Source organism: Elephas maximus, chromosome 2 (assembly GCF_024166365.1).
Source record: "Elephas maximus indicus isolate mEleMax1 chromosome 2, mEleMax1 primary haplotype, whole genome shotgun sequence".
Classification (NCBI taxonomy): domain Eukaryota; kingdom Metazoa; phylum Chordata; class Mammalia; order Proboscidea; family Elephantidae; genus Elephas; species Elephas maximus.
In genome coordinates this window covers 52,366,575-52,384,825 of record NC_064820.1, presented here as the reverse complement: position 1 = coordinate 52,384,825, position 18,251 = coordinate 52,366,575, and the positions used below count along the sequence as shown (strand labels likewise).

Genomic DNA, 18,251 nt, shown 5'->3' with positions numbered 1-18,251 from the left:
GGGGGGAAACAAAACAAATAAAACCTCAAACTGCAGAGTTTTATCAGTGTTAGGACAAAAACAATCACAAAAATTAAATTCCTTTAACCCAATTTATGCATCCTAATTGACTCAGAGGAAAAAACAATAATTGTCTCAGAGGAAAAAACAATAATTGTCTCATTTACTACAGCATGTGACTTTATTTCCAGACTTTCTCAGAAATTTCTTGCTAAGAGGTAGAAAAGGTCAGCTCTGAGACCCAAATTTGATCAATGGCCTCTTTGTTGGGTACAGTATTCATGGCCTCCTCTCTCAGATATGTGTCATGAGGTTCGGCTTTGGCAGTGAAAGGTTAAAGGGGAACATGACTTTGAGAAGGAAATTAAAATTCATCAGTTGTATTGGCAAACCATTAACCCTATTACATCTTGTTCATTCATTCATTCATTCATCTGGTCATGAGACGTTTACAAATTTTCAACGTCAAGAAGTGAGTTTAAAAAGATGTATACTTTGCACTAAAATAGAAAGTATATAATTTTAGTTAGGAGCTCAGGTGGCTTTGGAGCCAGAGGTGAAGAGGGAGCTCTGCCACATAAAAGCAAAGTAAATTTTTTTTATGTTAATAAGCTCTCCAGCCTAGTGTATAAAACGGAGATGATATTTGCCTTACAAAATTATGGTGAGGTTTAAGTGAGATATCGGTGGAGCACATAGCACAATGCCCAGCAGAGACTGAAGTGATATTATTGCTAGAAATTATGGAATTAATATCACTCACACTGTAGTGTATTGTATGCAGATCAGTAATGAATGCACTGTGATAACCCCAATGGTAGTAATATACATGGTGTTATGTGCATAGGGTGCTCTGGGAGAACAAAGAAGGAGATTCTAAATCAAGTGTGATGATTCTACCTTCTTGGAGAAGGTTTGTTGACTCATTCGTTCTGTCAACAACAGGACCCCTCCTTTGTATCGGGCAGCATTCTTTATCTACAGTGGTGAACAACATAGGGAAGGTTGTTGCTCTTGAGCTTTCTGCTGAATTAGAAAAAAGCTAACAGAGTAAACGTGCAAATTTAATTCAGAAAGAATAAGCATCATTTAGGAAATAAAACAGAAAAAATGTAATGGCAAGGAGGGAGGGTGATACTTTAAATGGAAGAGTATGTCAAATGCATTAGTCTCTCTGGATCCACTGTCCATCCTCTACTCTTCTTTCTGCTCCAGAAACTATTTTGAATATATGAACAGATTTCTGAGCTCTGAGGCTTCCAGCTGTGCTAGTCTAGAGAGGAACCCCAGAAAGAAGTTGAAGGGAGAAGGAGTGTAAGGAGAGGGTTCCACTTTGAGATTAGGATCTGTGCCTAAGCATATTAAACTAGATCGAGGTTTATGAAGGAATTTTTTTACTCTAGAAGACAGCAACAATGTCATTAAAATGTCATAGATGTCAAAAAGAATTCAAGATTTAAAATACATTTGGTTAAAATATACACACGCACACACGTTTTAGAATGTTTTCTTTCAAATGTGACCTATCTTTCTTTCTGTTTATCTATTTTGAACAAATAGCATAATATTTAATGTTAAGACACTGAAGTATCCCAAGAATAATCTTTACCAGACTAATTTAATATTTTTACATAAATATTGACCAATAAAATTAAGAAGATGACAAAATAAAGATAGAAAAATAATGGCAAAAAAGACAAAATGCCCGTCATTTGCAGATGACATAATTGCACACCAAGACAATGAAATAAACTAAAAATATAATGTCCTAGAATACAGAATTTTTTTTGTTTTTTCTGTTCACTCCCTAATCTGTGGGCCTTAAAGAGTGTTTCGTATATGGTAGGTGTCCAATGAGCCTTTGTTGAATGAGTGTATAAGCAATTCAGTAAGATAGCTGGTTATAAAATTAAAACATAAAAAGAAACACCAAATTTCCGTTTTATGAAATAAAACAAACAAATGAAAAAGTTAGAATTTATACTGGAAGAAAATCTATTCATATTAACAACCAACATACAGAGTACTTTGAAGAAAACATAGCACTACTAGAAAATAATTGTTACATGAAGAAGGCCATGAAATTCTTCCAAGAAACATAAACCAGAGGCTGATTAAATAGGAAGTCATGGCAGCGAGTGGCTCAAGGGGGCAAACAGAACATTCACCTACCCCCTCTTTGGATTAAAATTCCTTAAAATTATAGAAATTATATTTTTAAATAAAAGGAACAAATATTCTGGGAAAAACAATAAAGATTTCTGTCAGCACACTAGAAATTTCAGGATCTGCTAGGAATATGGAAAGCAGATGTTATCAGATTTACGGAAGAGAAAATTTTACAAATAGACAAATAAAAGGCAAAATAACTAAAAACAGGAGAAGTATCACAAGGAAAAGGCACAGCAAAGGTAAATCTTTTCCAGAGATACTTCACACTCACAATATACAGAAATCAGTTGCAGAAGCAAGCTCTGGGCAATTTTCAAAACACTTATTTGAAAACTGAGTTCAGAAGAGGTGGACCTCTTGAACCCCTCAGAAATTAATGAAACTTGAAGCAGAAAAAATACTTGACTTGGTCAACAAGATTAAAAGTTAATTACTTTTTAAAAAGTCAAATGAAACAGATGAGCCTGTTGCATTCTCTTTAAGACCAAGAAAATGGCATTTGGAATGAGATAAATAACAAAATTACAGACACAGAGGACAGTTTTATTGTTAAAGAGAATACAGTATAAAAATTCATATCACACATCTCAAGCTTGGATGAATTGGAAAATTTTATAATAATAATATATATTATTAAAGTAAATTCAATGAGAGAAACATCAAATAACCCAATAGTTATAGAAGAAACCAAAAAACAAAAATAGTCTTAAATGAACATGCAAGTTCTATGTAAACTTTGAAGAATATATCACTTCCATGGAATATAAATTGCTACAGAGCAGAAGAAAAAAAAAAGCTTCCAGACACTCAGTTCATGAACAACTATCATAGTCAAAGCTGGCCAAGGACAGTAAATAATAAAAATGATTATCATCATCATTATTATCAGCCAAAGATGTATTAAATGAATAGCCTAGTACAACTAAACAAAATTTATTGTCAATAAAGAATTGTTAAGTACATTTAGTAATATAATTTATTACATTAGAAATTAAATGAGAAAAAACCAATCATCTTGACAAATGGTAAAAAATAATAAAATTCATCAAGTTATCATTTCCTCATTAAAAAATTCTTAGTAAACAAAAGGAAAACTGCCTTGATATGATAGTTATCCACTGGGTATTTGTAGCAAACACCATATGATTAGAAACATTAATATTAAATGTCAATATGGCAACAGTGCCAGCTACAACTATAACTGCTACTTAAAAAAACTACTACTAAAAAAAAAAAAAATTTTTTTTACTAGTCAACACTTAATTGGCAGTCCTTGCCAATGCAATATGTCAAGCAAAAAAAAGTGTTATAAAATTGGGAAGAAAGAGACAAATACATAGTTAGTAAATAGTATGATTACCTACCTAGACTATAAACAATAACAAAAGATTATTTTTTCTATAAGCAAAAATAACCAACTAAAAAGCACAATGATTAAAAGATTTTTTTCAAAAAGATCAGAATACTTACAAACTATGTAGCAACAAAGTTTTTACCAATTCAAAATTCAAATTTTCTGTTTTTTTTTAACTTTTATTACTTTGATTTCATATGTTATTGGTTATCATTATGTATTTATTAGATACTTGGATTTCTTCTCTGTTGAATCACTGATTCAGGTTTTTGTTTTTTCTCCTACTGGAAAAAACCCATTGCTATCGAGTAGATTCTGAATCATAGTGACATTATAGGATCAGTTGGATTCTTCACTATAGGACAGAGTAGTACTGTCCTATAGGGTTTCCAAGACTATAATCTTTATAGGAGCAGACTGCCACATCTTTCTCCCAGGGAACAGCTGGTGAGTTTGAACTGCCAACCTTTCAGTTAGCAGCAGAGCTCTTAACCACTAGGCCATCAGCGCTCCTTAGTTGTCTTATACATAACTGTTTACATATGAAGGATATCAATTCTTCTTGTGATACATATTTTGCCAACATTTCCTAGTTTGCTCTTTGTCTTTAAAAATACCTATTCTTTTTTGAAACACAAGTTTTATATGTAATCAGATAAATCAATATTTTCCTTTGTGGTTTCTTTGCTATCATAATTTGAAGGTCTTTCCAAAGGTATGGTTTTATAAGCATTTACCTGCATTTTTACCTATCATGCATTTAGTATTTAGTATTTACATTACAATATTGAATCATCTTAAAGTCATTTTAGTAAATAACATAAGATTAGATTCTACCTTTCTTTATCCTTGAATCATTAAGTAACCACCTAGCACCATTTACTGTACAATATACCCTTTGTTCATTGACTAGAAATGACACCTTTGAGATATAATCAATGCTAGAGTTTATTTCTGCTTTTTTATTGCACTACATTGACTTTTCTGTCTCTGTCATGGCTTGAACTGTGCCCCCCGAAAATACCTGTCAACTTGACTAGGCCATGATTCCCAATATTGTGTGATTGTCCACCATTTTGTCATCTGATGTGATTTTCCTGTGTGTTGTAAATCCAATTTCTATGTTAATGAGGTGGGATTAGCTGCAGCTATGTTAATGTATGTTAATGGGGCAAGACTCAATTTATAAGATTAGGTTGTGTTTTAAGCCAATCTCTTTTGAGATATAAAAGAGAGAAGCAAGGAGAGAGACATGGGGACCTTATACTAAGGGGGAAAAAGAGCCAGGAGAAGAGCATGTCTTTTGGACCTGGGTCCCTGCCCTGAGAAGCTCCTAGACCAGGGGAAGATTGATGATAAGGATCTTCCTCCAGCTCCTGGAGTTGATGCCCTGAATTCGGACTTCTAGCCTAGCAGACTGTGAGAGAATAAATTTCTTTTTGCTAAAGCCATCCACTTGTAGTATTTCTGTTACAGCAGCACTAGATAACTAAGGCAGTCTCTTTTTTTTTTTTCTTTTTTGTTTTTGTTTTTCCATTCCCACTTTTCCCCTCCCTTGTAACCATCAAAGATTGTTTCTTTTTGTGTGTAAACCTTTTTATGAGTTTTTATAGTAGTGGTCTCATACAATATTTGTTCCTTTGTGATTGACCTATTTCACTCAGCATAATGCCCTCCAGATTCATCTATGTTGTAAAATTCGTCACAGATTCATCATTGTTCTTTAACATTGTATAGTACTCCATTGTGTGTATGTATCATAGTTTGTTTATCCATTCATCTGTTGATAGGCATCTAGGTTGTTTCCATCTTTTTTGCTACTGTGAACAGTGATGCAACGAACATGGGTACGCATATGTCTATTTGTGTGATGGCTCTTATATCTCTAGGATATATTCCTAGGAGTAGGACTGCTGGATCATATAGTATTTCTATTTCTAGCTTTCTAAGGAAGTGCCATATGATTTTCCAAAATGGTTGTACCATTTTGCATTCCCACCTGCAGTGCATAAGAGTTCCAATCTCCCCGCAGCCTCTCCAACATTTGTTATTTTCTTTTTTTTTTATTTATAACAGTAACACCAGAGTGAGATGGTATTTCATTGTGGTTTTGATTTGCATTTCTTGAATGGCTAGTGATCGTGAGTATTTCCTTATGTGTCTGTTAGCCACTTGAATATCTTCTTTGGTGAAGTACCTGTTCATTTCTTTTGCCCATTTTTTAATTGGATTGTCTCTTTGTTGTAGAGGTGTTGAATTTTCCTGTAGATTTTAGAGATTAGACCTTTGTAGGATTTGTGATAGGCAAAACTTTTTCCCAGTCTGTAGGTTCTCTTTTTACTCTTTTGGTGAAGTCTTTTGATGAACATAAGTGTTTAATTTTTAGAAGATCCCAGTTATCTAGCTAATCTTCTGAAGTTCGTGTGTTGTTAGTTATGGTTTTTATCCTGTTAATGACATGTATTAAGAACTTTAGTGTTGATCCTATTTTTAATTCTATGATCTTTATAGTTTTTGGTTTTATATTTAGGTCCTTGATCCATCTTGAATTAGTGAATTAATTTTTGTGTATGGTGTGAGGTATAGGTCCTGTTTCATTTTTTGAGGATGAACATCCAGTTTTGCCAGTACCATTTGTTAAAAGGGCTGACTTTTCCCTATTTGATGGACTTTGGGCCCTTGTTGAAGATCAGGTGACTGTAGGTGGATGGATTTACATCTGGGTTCTCAATTCTGTTGCATTGGTCAAAATATCTGTCATTGTACCAGTACCAGGCTTCTTTGACTACCACGGCAGTACAGTATGTTCTGAGGTCAGGTAGTGCAAGTTCTCCTACTTTATTCTTCTTCATCAGTAGTGCTTTACTTATTCAGGGAGACTTTCCTTTCCATATGAAGTTAATGATTAGCTTTTCCATCTCTTTAAAGAATGTTGTTGGTATTTGGATCGGGATTGCATTGTATTTGTAGAGTGCTTTGGGTAGAATTCTCATTTTCACAATGTTGAGCCTACCTATCCATGAGCATGGTATGTTTTTCTATCTATGCACATTTCTTGGTTTCTTGCAGTAGTGTTTTGTGGTTTTCTTTGTATAAGTCTTTTACGTCCCTGGTTAGATATTCCTAAGTATTTTATTTTTTTATTTTCTTAGGGGCTATTATAAATGCTATTGTTTTCCTGATTTCCTTTTCATAATTCTCTTTATTGGTGTATAGGAATCCAACTGATTTTTGTTTGTTTATCTTGTATCTTGCTACTCTGCTAAATCTAATAGTTTCAGTAGTTTTCTCATGGAACCTTTTGGGTTTTCTATGTATAGTATCATATCATCCACAAATTTAGGGACAGTTTTACTTATTCATTACCAGTTTGCATTCCCTGTTTTTGTTTTTCTTACCTTATCACTCTAGCAAGGACTTCTAGCACAATGTTAAATAGGAGTGGTGATAAAGGGCATCCTTGTCTTGTTCTCAAGGGGAATATTTTCAGCCTCTCTCCATTAAGTATGATGTTGGCTGTAGATTTTGTATAGATGCCCTTCATTATGTGGAAGGTTTTCCCTTCTATACCTATTTTTTTTGAGAGTTTTTATCAGGAATGGGTGTTGGACTTTAAGACAATCTCTTTCTGTGCTAAGTGCTACATTGAAGAGCTCTAATACTTTGGGAACTCCCTCATTACTGTCATTTTTTAAGCCCTGGGATATTGACTATTTTGAAAACAATTTATGAATCCAAATAAACTTTAAAAATATTTTATCATGTTCTCCCCACACTGAGAAAATCCTAACACAAATCACACAAATTTGTCTGAAATTTAAAAATCCATTTGGGAAGAATCATTATCTTTATAACATTAAATCTTTACAGATAATAGGTTAATGTTGCAATTTTAAAAAGACTTTTTTTAATATATATTTCTTAATGGTTATTGGTAATCCTTAGCAAAATATTGATTTTTTCATATTGACTTTACTCCAGTTTTCTAAATTATTTTATTAATTATAATGGCTATCCAATTGATTCTTTTGTTTTTTTAGAGAGACAATATTATTAACTGAAAAATACCACAAATTGCAGAAATGCTGAGTATGAGCGTCTCGTTCTTGACTTTCAAGTTCTAGTATTTCACATTAAGCATGATGTTGACAGTTGCTTTTCAGGTAGATAATCAAATTTGCTTGTATATAAGACACAGAGAGACTATGAATTGCCTTTGGTGACCATTTCCTTTCAGTGTTCATTACCATTGCCTTCTTCAATACAGATAGTTTTTATTATTTTATTTCCTTACATGTAAAAGTGTTTAACATGTTCTGTCCTACTCAGAGGACCAAATTGTTTCATCCCCTAAACCTTTAAGTTTCAGTGAGAATTTTCCAATGAGCTGTTAAACTTTAAGTCTCCCATCTATCTTTTTTGTTTCATTTCACACGTGCTTGCGTCTGCTGCATGGAGCTTTTATTTTAGATTCATATTAATCTTCTGCCACTGTTGGCAATTTGATTTTAAGCAGAGTATTAAAGGAGACAGGGAACATTTTAAAAGACACACGATTCTTGTATACACTGAATGGCACTCATTACAACTACTGATAGGACATTCTCATGAAATGAATTTATAATTTATATTCTCTGATGAGTCCACAGAAGTCTAATTCCTCCAAAATACAAGGCACTTTGATATCATGGGCATGTAATGATGTGGTATGAAACATAATGGTAATCCTATTTCTTATACGACTTTGAAGACAACATGAATCTAATTTAGCCTAGTGGATTTCAGCCTGAGATAGTTTGTCAATGGACACACAGTGGAACATGTTAAGAAGAGATTATCCTCAAGGCTCAGGCCTGTTCTGGGACATGGTGCATATGTGTTTGGAGGGGTCAGGAAGAGGAAAGGAAAGGAGGTATAAGATGCTGAAGAAAAGGAAGTGACAATAGGAAAGTAAAATTTAGGTCTGGGGCTGGAGAGTGGTAAGATAAAGAAAACAGGAGCCCACCTTGTTCTTATCTCCCCCAACCACACTCTGAGCAAATATTTGGTCCTTGATTTCTATCCAAAGTTCCTGGGTGGTATAAACAGTTAACGTGCTCAACTGCTAACCAGAAGGCTGGAGGTTCAAGTCTACCCAGGGGTACCTTGGGAGAAAGGCCTGGCAGTCTACTTCTCAAAAATCAACCATTGAACGCCCTGTGGCACACACTTCTACTCTGACACACATGAGTTCACCATGAGTAGGAGTTGACTCCAGGACAACTGGTGGTGGTGAAACAATCTAACTCATGTAATAAATTCGGAAATGCCACAGAACAATTGAAACAATGAAGGAAATATTGTCTCTCCTTGCCACAGAAAATGAGTTTCATGATTTGGCCAACTTTTATAAATACATTTTCTCACGTTCTCATTTTCCCCACAATTTCTTGCTCTTTCAGTTATCTCTCTCTCTCTCTCTCTCATTGCTTTTATCTTTTCATTGTTTTCTCTCTGCCCTGATCTTATTGCAACTTTTGTCTTCTTCTTAAGAAAGCCTTTTATTTAAGTCCATAGTCTAAACAGCTTTATATCGACACTCTGAGTGTAAAGATGAAGAAATCTAACTTCATAATGCTGATAATTTTAAGTCAATACAGTGACATAATAAATATATCTTCAATTTAAAAAATTTTTATATAATTTATTTTATTTTTGTTGTTGCTGTTGAGAATATACACAGCAGAACATACACCAATTCAATGATTTCTACATGTACAATTTGGTGTTACCAACTACATTCTTCAAGTTGTGCAACCATTCTCACCATCCTTTTCTGAGTTGTTCCTTCCCCATTAACATAAACTTACTGCCCCTAATGTATTTTTGAGAGTTAGAATGAATGAAATATGGTCTAAAAGCTGTCCCTGGAGAAACCAATGACTTGTGACCTTATTTAGACATTCCTTAGTTCTATTCTGAGATCTTATTTTTCAGTAATTATGTCATATTGGTTTTGAAAAGACACTAAAACTAAACAAAAACAAAAATAAAAAAAAATGCTTACTAAAATAACTTCCTGATCACAGTTAAGAAAAAGTTAAAATGGAACAAATAGAAGGACTGGCTAGAAGATAAGAGAAACTGACTAATATAACTATTTTGTTACCATAACATTTTAGATGGTATATTTTTACATTATTAAAAAATTAAAAATTCATGTTAAAATAGACATTGCCACATTGATGACTGAAAATAGAATGATTGGGGAAGTTTACAAAATGGAAGAAAAGTAAGGACACATCTTGAGTCTAATAAAGAAAAGATGCCTGAGTAACTGGGCCTTTCTTAGGTGGAAATGTGTTTTACGCATTTTTTGTTTTTATCCATCCTTGGCACCTGGTATCCTCATCTGACCCCTTGAATTTAGGAGTCCTGGTGGTGTAGTGGTTAAGCCTTCAGCTGGGAACCAAAAGGTTGGCAGTTTGAAACCCTGTGGGGCAGTTCTACGTTGTCCTATAGGGTTGCTATGAGTCAGAATTGACTCCACAGCAATGGGTTTGGGTTTTTTTGTTTGTTTGTTTTTCGGTACTTTGATAAATCAGAGATCTCCGATGTTCATATTTTCCCTACGTTTCACCATCAAAAATTTGGCCATCTATACTGTTTCTTAGGGTTCTCGTTTTTGAATCCTTGAAAACAGATGGCGTCTGAGTCAGGATGTAGCTTACTGAAAAAGGAGGTTTAACATAAGGCAACGGATGGTAAGTAGAATGGCAAGGGGAATCTACGGAAATGTAATACAGTTAGGCCGAATGGCTTTTTCTTTCTACTTCTTTCTGCTCTTTTCTGTTTCCTCTCTCAAACTCTTTTAACTCCTTGCCTATTCCTTTGGCTTTATTTTTGCGACTCTCATTGTTAGTTGATCACTGTTAAATTTCTCAGAATAGCACCTTGATGGTTCATCTTTTCATGTGAGGCCATTGGTTGCCAGCCTGGAACAGATTCCCTCCCTTGGGTGCCTATCCCTTTCCCTATAAAATGTGGCTGTTAGCTGGCAGGGGCCCATGGGATTAGGGACTCCTCAGGACAAGGAAGGCAACGCTTGTATCTGGAACAGATGTTTCAGGACGTTCAGGAGCCTTGAAGCTCTTCAGACTCCGGAGCTGCCCTGCTGAGTGAGTGGCGAGTTTGGCAGCACATCTTGCTTCCTTTAGCCAATCGGGTGGGTTTGGGAGACAGAGAGGGAATAAGAGAAATCTGAGAGAGTTTTCCTCAGCATCAGTAGCACACTGTAAGTTTCAGAATATATTGTAAGTTGAGAACACTTTCCCTCCATTTTGGTTATTGCATTTTGCCTAGTTCCCAGACATCTCGCTTCCTAGCCTCGTGAAGGTGAACACTGACCAGAAGATCTGTCTTTTAGTGTATTTAATTGCTTACATAACTTATCTGAAAAGATAGGGCAGTTTAGGCGAGGCCTCCTTAATGCATTTGTCAGCACTGGTGGCTGGATGACCTGCCCGCCAGTGTTTTGATGCAAGTGCCCTTGGTAAGAAAGAAATCCTATCCCCTGCTTAAGGAGCTCTGTGAAAATAAACAAGGATAAGGGTAAAGAGGTCAGTTGTCCTTCCTTAGGTGCAGAGCCTTCATGTGAAAAGTCCCAAGCAGCTGATTACTCAGGGACACCCAGACCTAGTCTCTTTCACTGCTGCTTCTCTCAGTCCATCTCTCTTTCCTCTCTCTCTCACGCATAGAACTTTCCTCCCACTCATGAAATTTATCTTCCATTGTCAAACCTTATGTTCTTATGTACACGTTAGCTTTATACTCGAATTTCCGGCATTCGAAGTCAGCCTTTCTTCTTTCCCCATCTGGCGTTCAGACAATGCCTCTATGAGTTTTAGGATTTTTTTTTTTTGGACAACATACCTGCTAGCTCAGTCTCCCTCTCTCTCTGTCTCGCAAACATACACGGAGGCTTTCGCAATGTACCGATTCACGCCTCCAAAGGCTCCTGAGTTCCATGTCACGCTGGGCAGAAGTGGAGCAGGAGTGGAGGGTGCGTGACGAGCCGCGGGAAGAGACCCTTTTCGGCCAGCAGAGGGCAGCCGCGAGGAGGCGCTGGCGCGCGAGGGCCGAGCCTCGCCTCGTGTGGCTCGGGCAGCCTCAGCCTCACAGCACCAGCCGCCGCGGAGCCGGGAGCGCAGCCACTGAGGGCAGCGGCGGCGGCGGGAGCGAGGCGCTCAGAGAGCAGCGGCGAGGGCGGGAAGCAACAGCCGCCGCCGCCGCCGCCGCCGCCGCCGCGACGGGCAGCCGGGCTCGCCGGCAGCCGGCTCGGCCCCCTGCCCGCTCGGCCCCGTGCCCCGGCGCCGGGCGGCCGGCGACTCTGGAGTCCGCGCCGTCGCCGGCCGCGTCCTCCGGGCATGGAAGGCGGCGGCAAGCCCAACTCCTCGTCGAACAGCCGGGACGATGGCAACAGCGTCTTCGCCGCCAAGGCGCCCGCGACGGGCGCGGGGCCGGCCGCGGCCGAGAAGCGCCTGGGCACCCCGCCGGGGGGCGGCGGGGCCGGCGCCAAGGAGCACGGCAACTCCGTGTGCTTTAAGGTGGACGGCGGCGGCGGCGGCGGCGAGGAGCCCGCGGGGGGCTTGGAGGACGCCGAGGGGCCCCGGCGGCAGTACGGCTTCATGCAGAGGCAGTTCACCTCCATGCTGCAGCCCGGAGTCAACAAATTCTCCCTCCGCATGTTCGGGAGCCAGAAGGCGGTGGAAAAGGAGCAGGAAAGGGTTAAAACTGCAGGCTTCTGGATTATCCACCCTTACAGTGATTTCAGGTGAGGGCCCCCATCTCCGCCCCACCCTCCTGTCCAGGCGCGCCCTCCAAGCCGCTTCCCGGTTCTGGGAGGGGGGCGCCCCGGGGACCCGTAGGGAGGGGTGCCGGGCGGCGGGGGTGGAGCTGCCGGGGCTTCTACTCGGGCTCCTGGGCTCGACTCTTCAACTAGTTTCTGCTAAGGAGGAGATTGAAGGGCGAGTTCCTGTTGCCCGGGAACCTCCTGTCCCTTGTGGACTTTGGGGACACATCGGGAAGAAAAAGGCCACTGTGACCCCTCGCATGCGAGGATGCGAAGTTGCACCAGGAAAACTTTTACTTCGGTGATGGGAGTGTAAGGAAGCGGGCAGAGGCGCCTTGGGAGTGACATCGTTGCTCGCGCTGTCTCTCCTAGAAGTGTTCTCTCCTAGAAGTGTTCCCTCCCAAAAGGGAAAAAGACGCTCCTGGGGTTCAGGAGAGGATGGGACAACAGGAGACAGTGACTCACGGGTCTTAGCTGCTCCAGCCGCTCTCGCCCCTGGGGAGTGTTAATCTGTTTTTCATCTGCTTATAGGCACTGGGTATCCTCAAAAGAATTTCTCCAGAATAGTTCTGGAGTGACAAGCAGGCTGAGGAAGGGTAATTTGCGCTTCGGTAGTCCCTGAGTTGGCATTTCAGTGGACTGGGGCTGCCTGGCTGAGCAGGAGTGACAGGAAACCTCGAGTTGCCGAAACAGAGATGGGGTGTTCCCAGAGCCCCCTTCCTGAAACAGTGACACCCTTTCTTGACCTTGACTAAAAGTCTATTTCAGAATTCTCTTTCCCTTTTCCCAGCTCGGGAACAAGGGGCAGGAAAGCTGTCGGCCGGGAACTCTGCCTCAGAAATTAAAATCAAGGCGTTTCCTGATCCTACTTGTCACCCAAGTATTCATTCGGTTTATGAGCACGTTTAAAAAAAAAAAAAAAAGAGATTGTCAAATGAAGGTCGTGAAGTAGATCCTCTTATTAGCTTGCGCACACCCTGCCGCCACGTTGTATTAGCTCCTGAACAAGGCTGAGCGTTCTATTTAAAACTGAAAAGGAGTAACTCAGGGTGGCCTTTATTTATTTATTTAATTTTACAGAGCTCGTGGCGAAAAAGAAAAAAGAATAAACCAAGGGAGTATGTGTGCATGCTAAGCGGTTTTAACTGGCTTTTATTAAACAGCAAGCTAATACAGCAATAAAAAACGGCAGTACTTTAAGTTGTGCTTGGAAACTAATTTTTAACTCCATGCTTTAATTTAATGGGAGCTGTCCACAGTTCTGAATGGCAGTAACTGTGGAAAATCCATACTTCTGCCACGCAGAGCCTTGGAGTGACTTCTTTGAGATATATTTTGCCTGACAGTAGTAACCTCTGTTATTTATGCATACAGTGAATGAATTTTAGGACATGTATAACTTGAAAGCTCTTGTTTTCAAAAGTACATAGCAGAATCCAGATGAAGAATTTTTTAAAACCTGATGACATTAATGGAGCCCTGATGGCACAGTGCATAGGAGCTAAGCTGCTAACCAAAAGGTTGGCAGTTCAGATCCACCAGCCGCTCCTTGGAAACCCTATGGGGCACTTCTACTCTGTCCTATAGGGTCATTATGAGTTGTAATCGACTTCATGGCAACGAGTTTGGTTTTTGGCTTTTTAATGACATTTATAGTTCATACATCATTAAGAGTTTGAAAGGATGTTCATATTAAAAAAAAAAAACCTGCTAAATAATCATGTTTGTTTCTTCCACTGGGAAGATACTTATGGTGGCAAACTTATAAGTGACCTTATTCTAAGGTATGTAAGGTTGTCATGTTCTTTAGAATTTTAAAGGTTGAAATCAAGTGTAGAATATGATCTGTTCCTCAGTCCCCAATGGAAATATGTTGTAACTCGTATCACAGTTTTTACATGAAAACATCTTTCAGTCTTAATAACGAAAGTAAACACTGTCTTTCCAGAAATATACAAGGTTCAACATTCACATGGAAATAAAATTCTGAACTTTGTTTAGAATTTTGGTTTCAATTAAATGATTACATGTGATATGCATATTTCTTCAACAATCTTAAAAGAGACCACACTTTTCAAAATGATGACACATATCAAATAATTAAACCTTTTTTCCCACTTGCTGGATAAAAACATGTTGTTGTGGTTAGGTGCTGTTGCTATGAGTCGCTTCAGATTCATAATGACCCTGTGTACAACAGAATGAAACAATGCCTGATCCTGCACCATCCTCACAGTTGTTGCTGTGTTTGTGCTCATTCAGCCACTGTTGAGGATCTTCCTCTTTTTCACTGACCCTCTACTAAACATGCTGCCCATCTCCATGGACTGATGCCTCTTGATAACATGTCCAAAGTGAGTGATTCAAAGCCTCACGTAGGGCCCCATTTTAGGGATTAGAAGAGTGTGCCAGAATCTTCTGAATGAATGAAATTCATGAAATTCAGATTCTCCGTATTTTCCAAGGAAAGTCTTGCAAAACAAAGTATCTCTTTAAAAACAATTGCCACTGAACAAAGGAAGAAAGTAGGTAAAGACTTCATTTTAGCATGCATTTTAAAGAAATGGGAGATGATTAAGAAGTGGGCTAGTACTCTAAATAAACTCCAGCATGGTATAGTTTGAAATATTTAGTTTTCCTTTGTGTAGATGAAAAGTAAAATGGCAGGCATCAATTAAACAGTTATTTAGATTCATAACTGGCACATATCTGGGAAAAGTAGATTTCCAAATCTATAATTATACACTGTTTTTCTTAAAAAAATCCTAATTAAAGAAGTAATCATATAAATACTTATTTTCATGCAAAAGTCATTTATGTCTTATTGCTTTAATGATTTTTATATACTCTCAATACCACTATAATATTTTGCAAAACCCATTATGTGTCAGGATAATGCATTGAGAAAAAGCAAAAATAAGTCAGACAAAATTCTGACAGCATTTTTTTTTTTTTCCTAAAGGAAAAGCTATGTGTGAGTAATCTCTCACAGATCCTGGCAATATTCGTAGTCATGGTCTGTTCATCTCAGGCCCTTTCCTGAAGGAGACTTGAGGGGAGGTGCTTTACTGTGATTCCTAAAATTTGAACTTAGGTTTGTTGATAATTTAGTGACTGAGATAATGACACTTAAAACTAAATTTGCACAGGGTAGGAGTGGGAAGTATTGGGAAATGAAGATACCAAAAGGAGTTTTCCTGGATATTTTGATAAGCCTTATCATGGCTGAGGAAGTATACTCAGTTTGCTCTTGGTCAACTCCACAACACTGCTTAGTGTGTCGTAAGCACTTGCTTGACTCCAGGGCACGTCTTGGGTTTAGCACTATGGCTAATGATGTAGCATCTCATTTCAGGATGATTTCTTAGGCTGTTTCCTTTCTACTCCTCTCAAGGGACAGGGTTGTGCTCCACTGAGGCTCCCAGATAGCTGGCTAGGTGCGTCTTTCACCTGCCAGAGCCCAAGAGCTCTATTGCTTTGTCTGGCAAGTGCTTTTCTCCTACCTCCCCGTGTAAGTAGGGCAGAAGTACTGTGTCCCCCTTCTTTCTCAGGAGAGGATGATGTTAGAAACCTTTAGGGACTAAATATAAGAGTCAGGTCTTATCAATACTGTTAGAAATAATTGGGTGCAAGCTGAAAAATTCAGTCAAAATATCTCAGGTTTTTGTTTCTACCATGGTAACAAGGGAATATATGGATAATTGCTTAAAAAATTGCGTTGATCTTTATATAGTAAGGACATGGTCTTAGTCTTAATGAATTTTGCTCATGTGAACAACTTACACATATGTACGCATATACACATACATATGAATATTTTGAGATCACTAACAGTGATTGTATATTTATCAGCTAAAATTATATTTTTCATCTATTTAATAAAAAGGTAATAGTGCCAAGCATTGTGCTTTCACAAATAGTGGGTACTTTTGTGAATTGATTTTATTATGTGAGTAATTTACAACGGAAAAGTTGGTTACCAGACCATTTGCCAATTTCTGCAATTCTAGCATTATTTTATTGAATCACTCTTACACAGGGGCTCTTTTAAAAATAATGTCCTTATTCTGTGTATTCATAGTGACAAAGTTAAGATGTCCCTTTGAGGACTAAGGTGTGCCTGACCCAAGTGGTGATATTTTCAGTCGTCTCATGCGTATACAAAAGCTGAACAATAATTAAGGAAGACTGAAGAAGAATTACTGAATTTGAATTATGGTATTGGTAAAGAATATTGAACATACTATGGACTGCCAAAAGAACGAATAAATCAGTCTTGGAAGAAGTACAGCCAGAATGCTCCTTAGAAACGAGCATAGTGAGACTTCATCTTGTTTATTTTGGCCATGTTATCAGGAGGGACCAGTCCCTGGAGAAGGCCATCATGCTTGGTAAAGTAGAGGGTTAGTGAAAAAGTGAAAGACACTCAACGAGATGGATTGACACAGTGGTTGCAACAATAGGCTCAAACATAGGAACAATTACAAGGATGACACAGGCCTGGGCATTGTTGCATTCTGTTGTACATAGGGTTGCTCTGAGTCAGAACCGACTCTATGGTACCTAACAGCAACAACAACAATAACATTCTATGTATATTGCCAGCCAATGTCTTGCATTCTGATAAAGGAGATTTTGTATCGTGACTTCCTGTTTTTTCCACTGATTTTCATCAATTAGTGTGAATGACTGTTAAGCTTATTGTTTGTTAAGTACATAGGACTCTAGAGATGAGAGTCACTTCCTGATGATATTGCATTTTCTGGCATTCCTACCTGCCTTGTATGTATGCACAACTGTGCTGATGTCAGAGGTCACTGATGTGTTCATTCGAGAAGGGAGATTTCACCACTACCGTTCAGCCGTAGTGAGATTGTTTGTTTCCAGGAGCTCCGCACTAGAAAACAATCCAACCTTCTGGGGTTTGAGGACTAATTAGCCTACTGTTGTGTTAGCTTTGTGCTGAATGCACTTTGTATTCTCCGGGCAGTGCCTTTTATATTTGCTTTCTATATCCCCACAGCCAAAATTAACCATAAAATTCATTGTTTTTTTTATGTGAGGTGAACCTTTTTATATCTGAAAATTCAGTTAAGTTTTTATCGGTGGCTCTATCAATTCTTAAATTGAATTAAAATTAATGAAATTATTTGAAAGATTTGGAGATATGAATTTATTATTTTTCTTAGTTTACATCCAAGTTATAAAACTTTAAGTTTTAGCAAATGTTTTAGCATCTCATTGCATTTAATAGACACTGCAGTGATATACCATTAAAACACAAAGTATATATTTTTTTTTCTTTCTGTGCAGCTTTTCCTTTAAACCTACTTTTGGGGACTTGCTATAAATTGATAATCATTGGGTAGATGCATTTTTACAAATTTATGTTTAATTATGTGAGCTTATATTTATGAACTTCCATATTAAACAATATCAAGCATTTTAAATATATTGGGGAAATATTTTACTTATTATTTTTATCATATGCTCATTTAACAAAGTCTAATTCATCTATATCTGGTCAAAAGCCACAAACCAAAATGTAATTTAAATAATATTTGTGATTCTGCATCATTGCACTCAATGAGCCTATGTCCCAAAGTGAACATGAGACAAACAAAATGCATCTGCTATGATTTTCCTGTGAGCATGTTGCTATTCTGAGTGTAATTCTTGTGATGAGCAGATTCACTTCTTTCTTAGAGAAGAAAAATGGGGTTAGCATGAGGACTTTCAAATAGTCTCTTGAGGTACAATTCAAACTATGGCAAAGCACTAAGACTACATGAAGGGTACTAAACATTTTCAGAGTCTGTGGCAATTTTCATTTTATCATTTTTTGTAAAGAAGTACCAAACTATGAATTAGACTGACACCATATATTTTAGCAGC

General features: G+C 38.0%; 1 protein-coding gene across 1 annotated transcript in view; it reads left to right on the top strand.

Moving 5' to 3' along the window:
- The first annotated feature begins 11,855 nt into the window (after positions 1 to 11,855).
- The window catches only part of HCN1 (hyperpolarization activated cyclic nucleotide gated potassium channel 1), a 497,080-nt gene continuing 490,684 nt past the window's right edge, over positions 11,856 to 18,251 (top strand). The window contains exon 1 of the mRNA XM_049863474.1: positions 11,856 to 12,338. Within this exon, the coding sequence (XP_049719431.1) occupies positions 11,932 to 12,338 (407 nt within the window). The 5' untranslated portion in view covers positions 11,856 to 11,931. The remainder of the gene's footprint in view (positions 12,339 to 18,251) is intronic.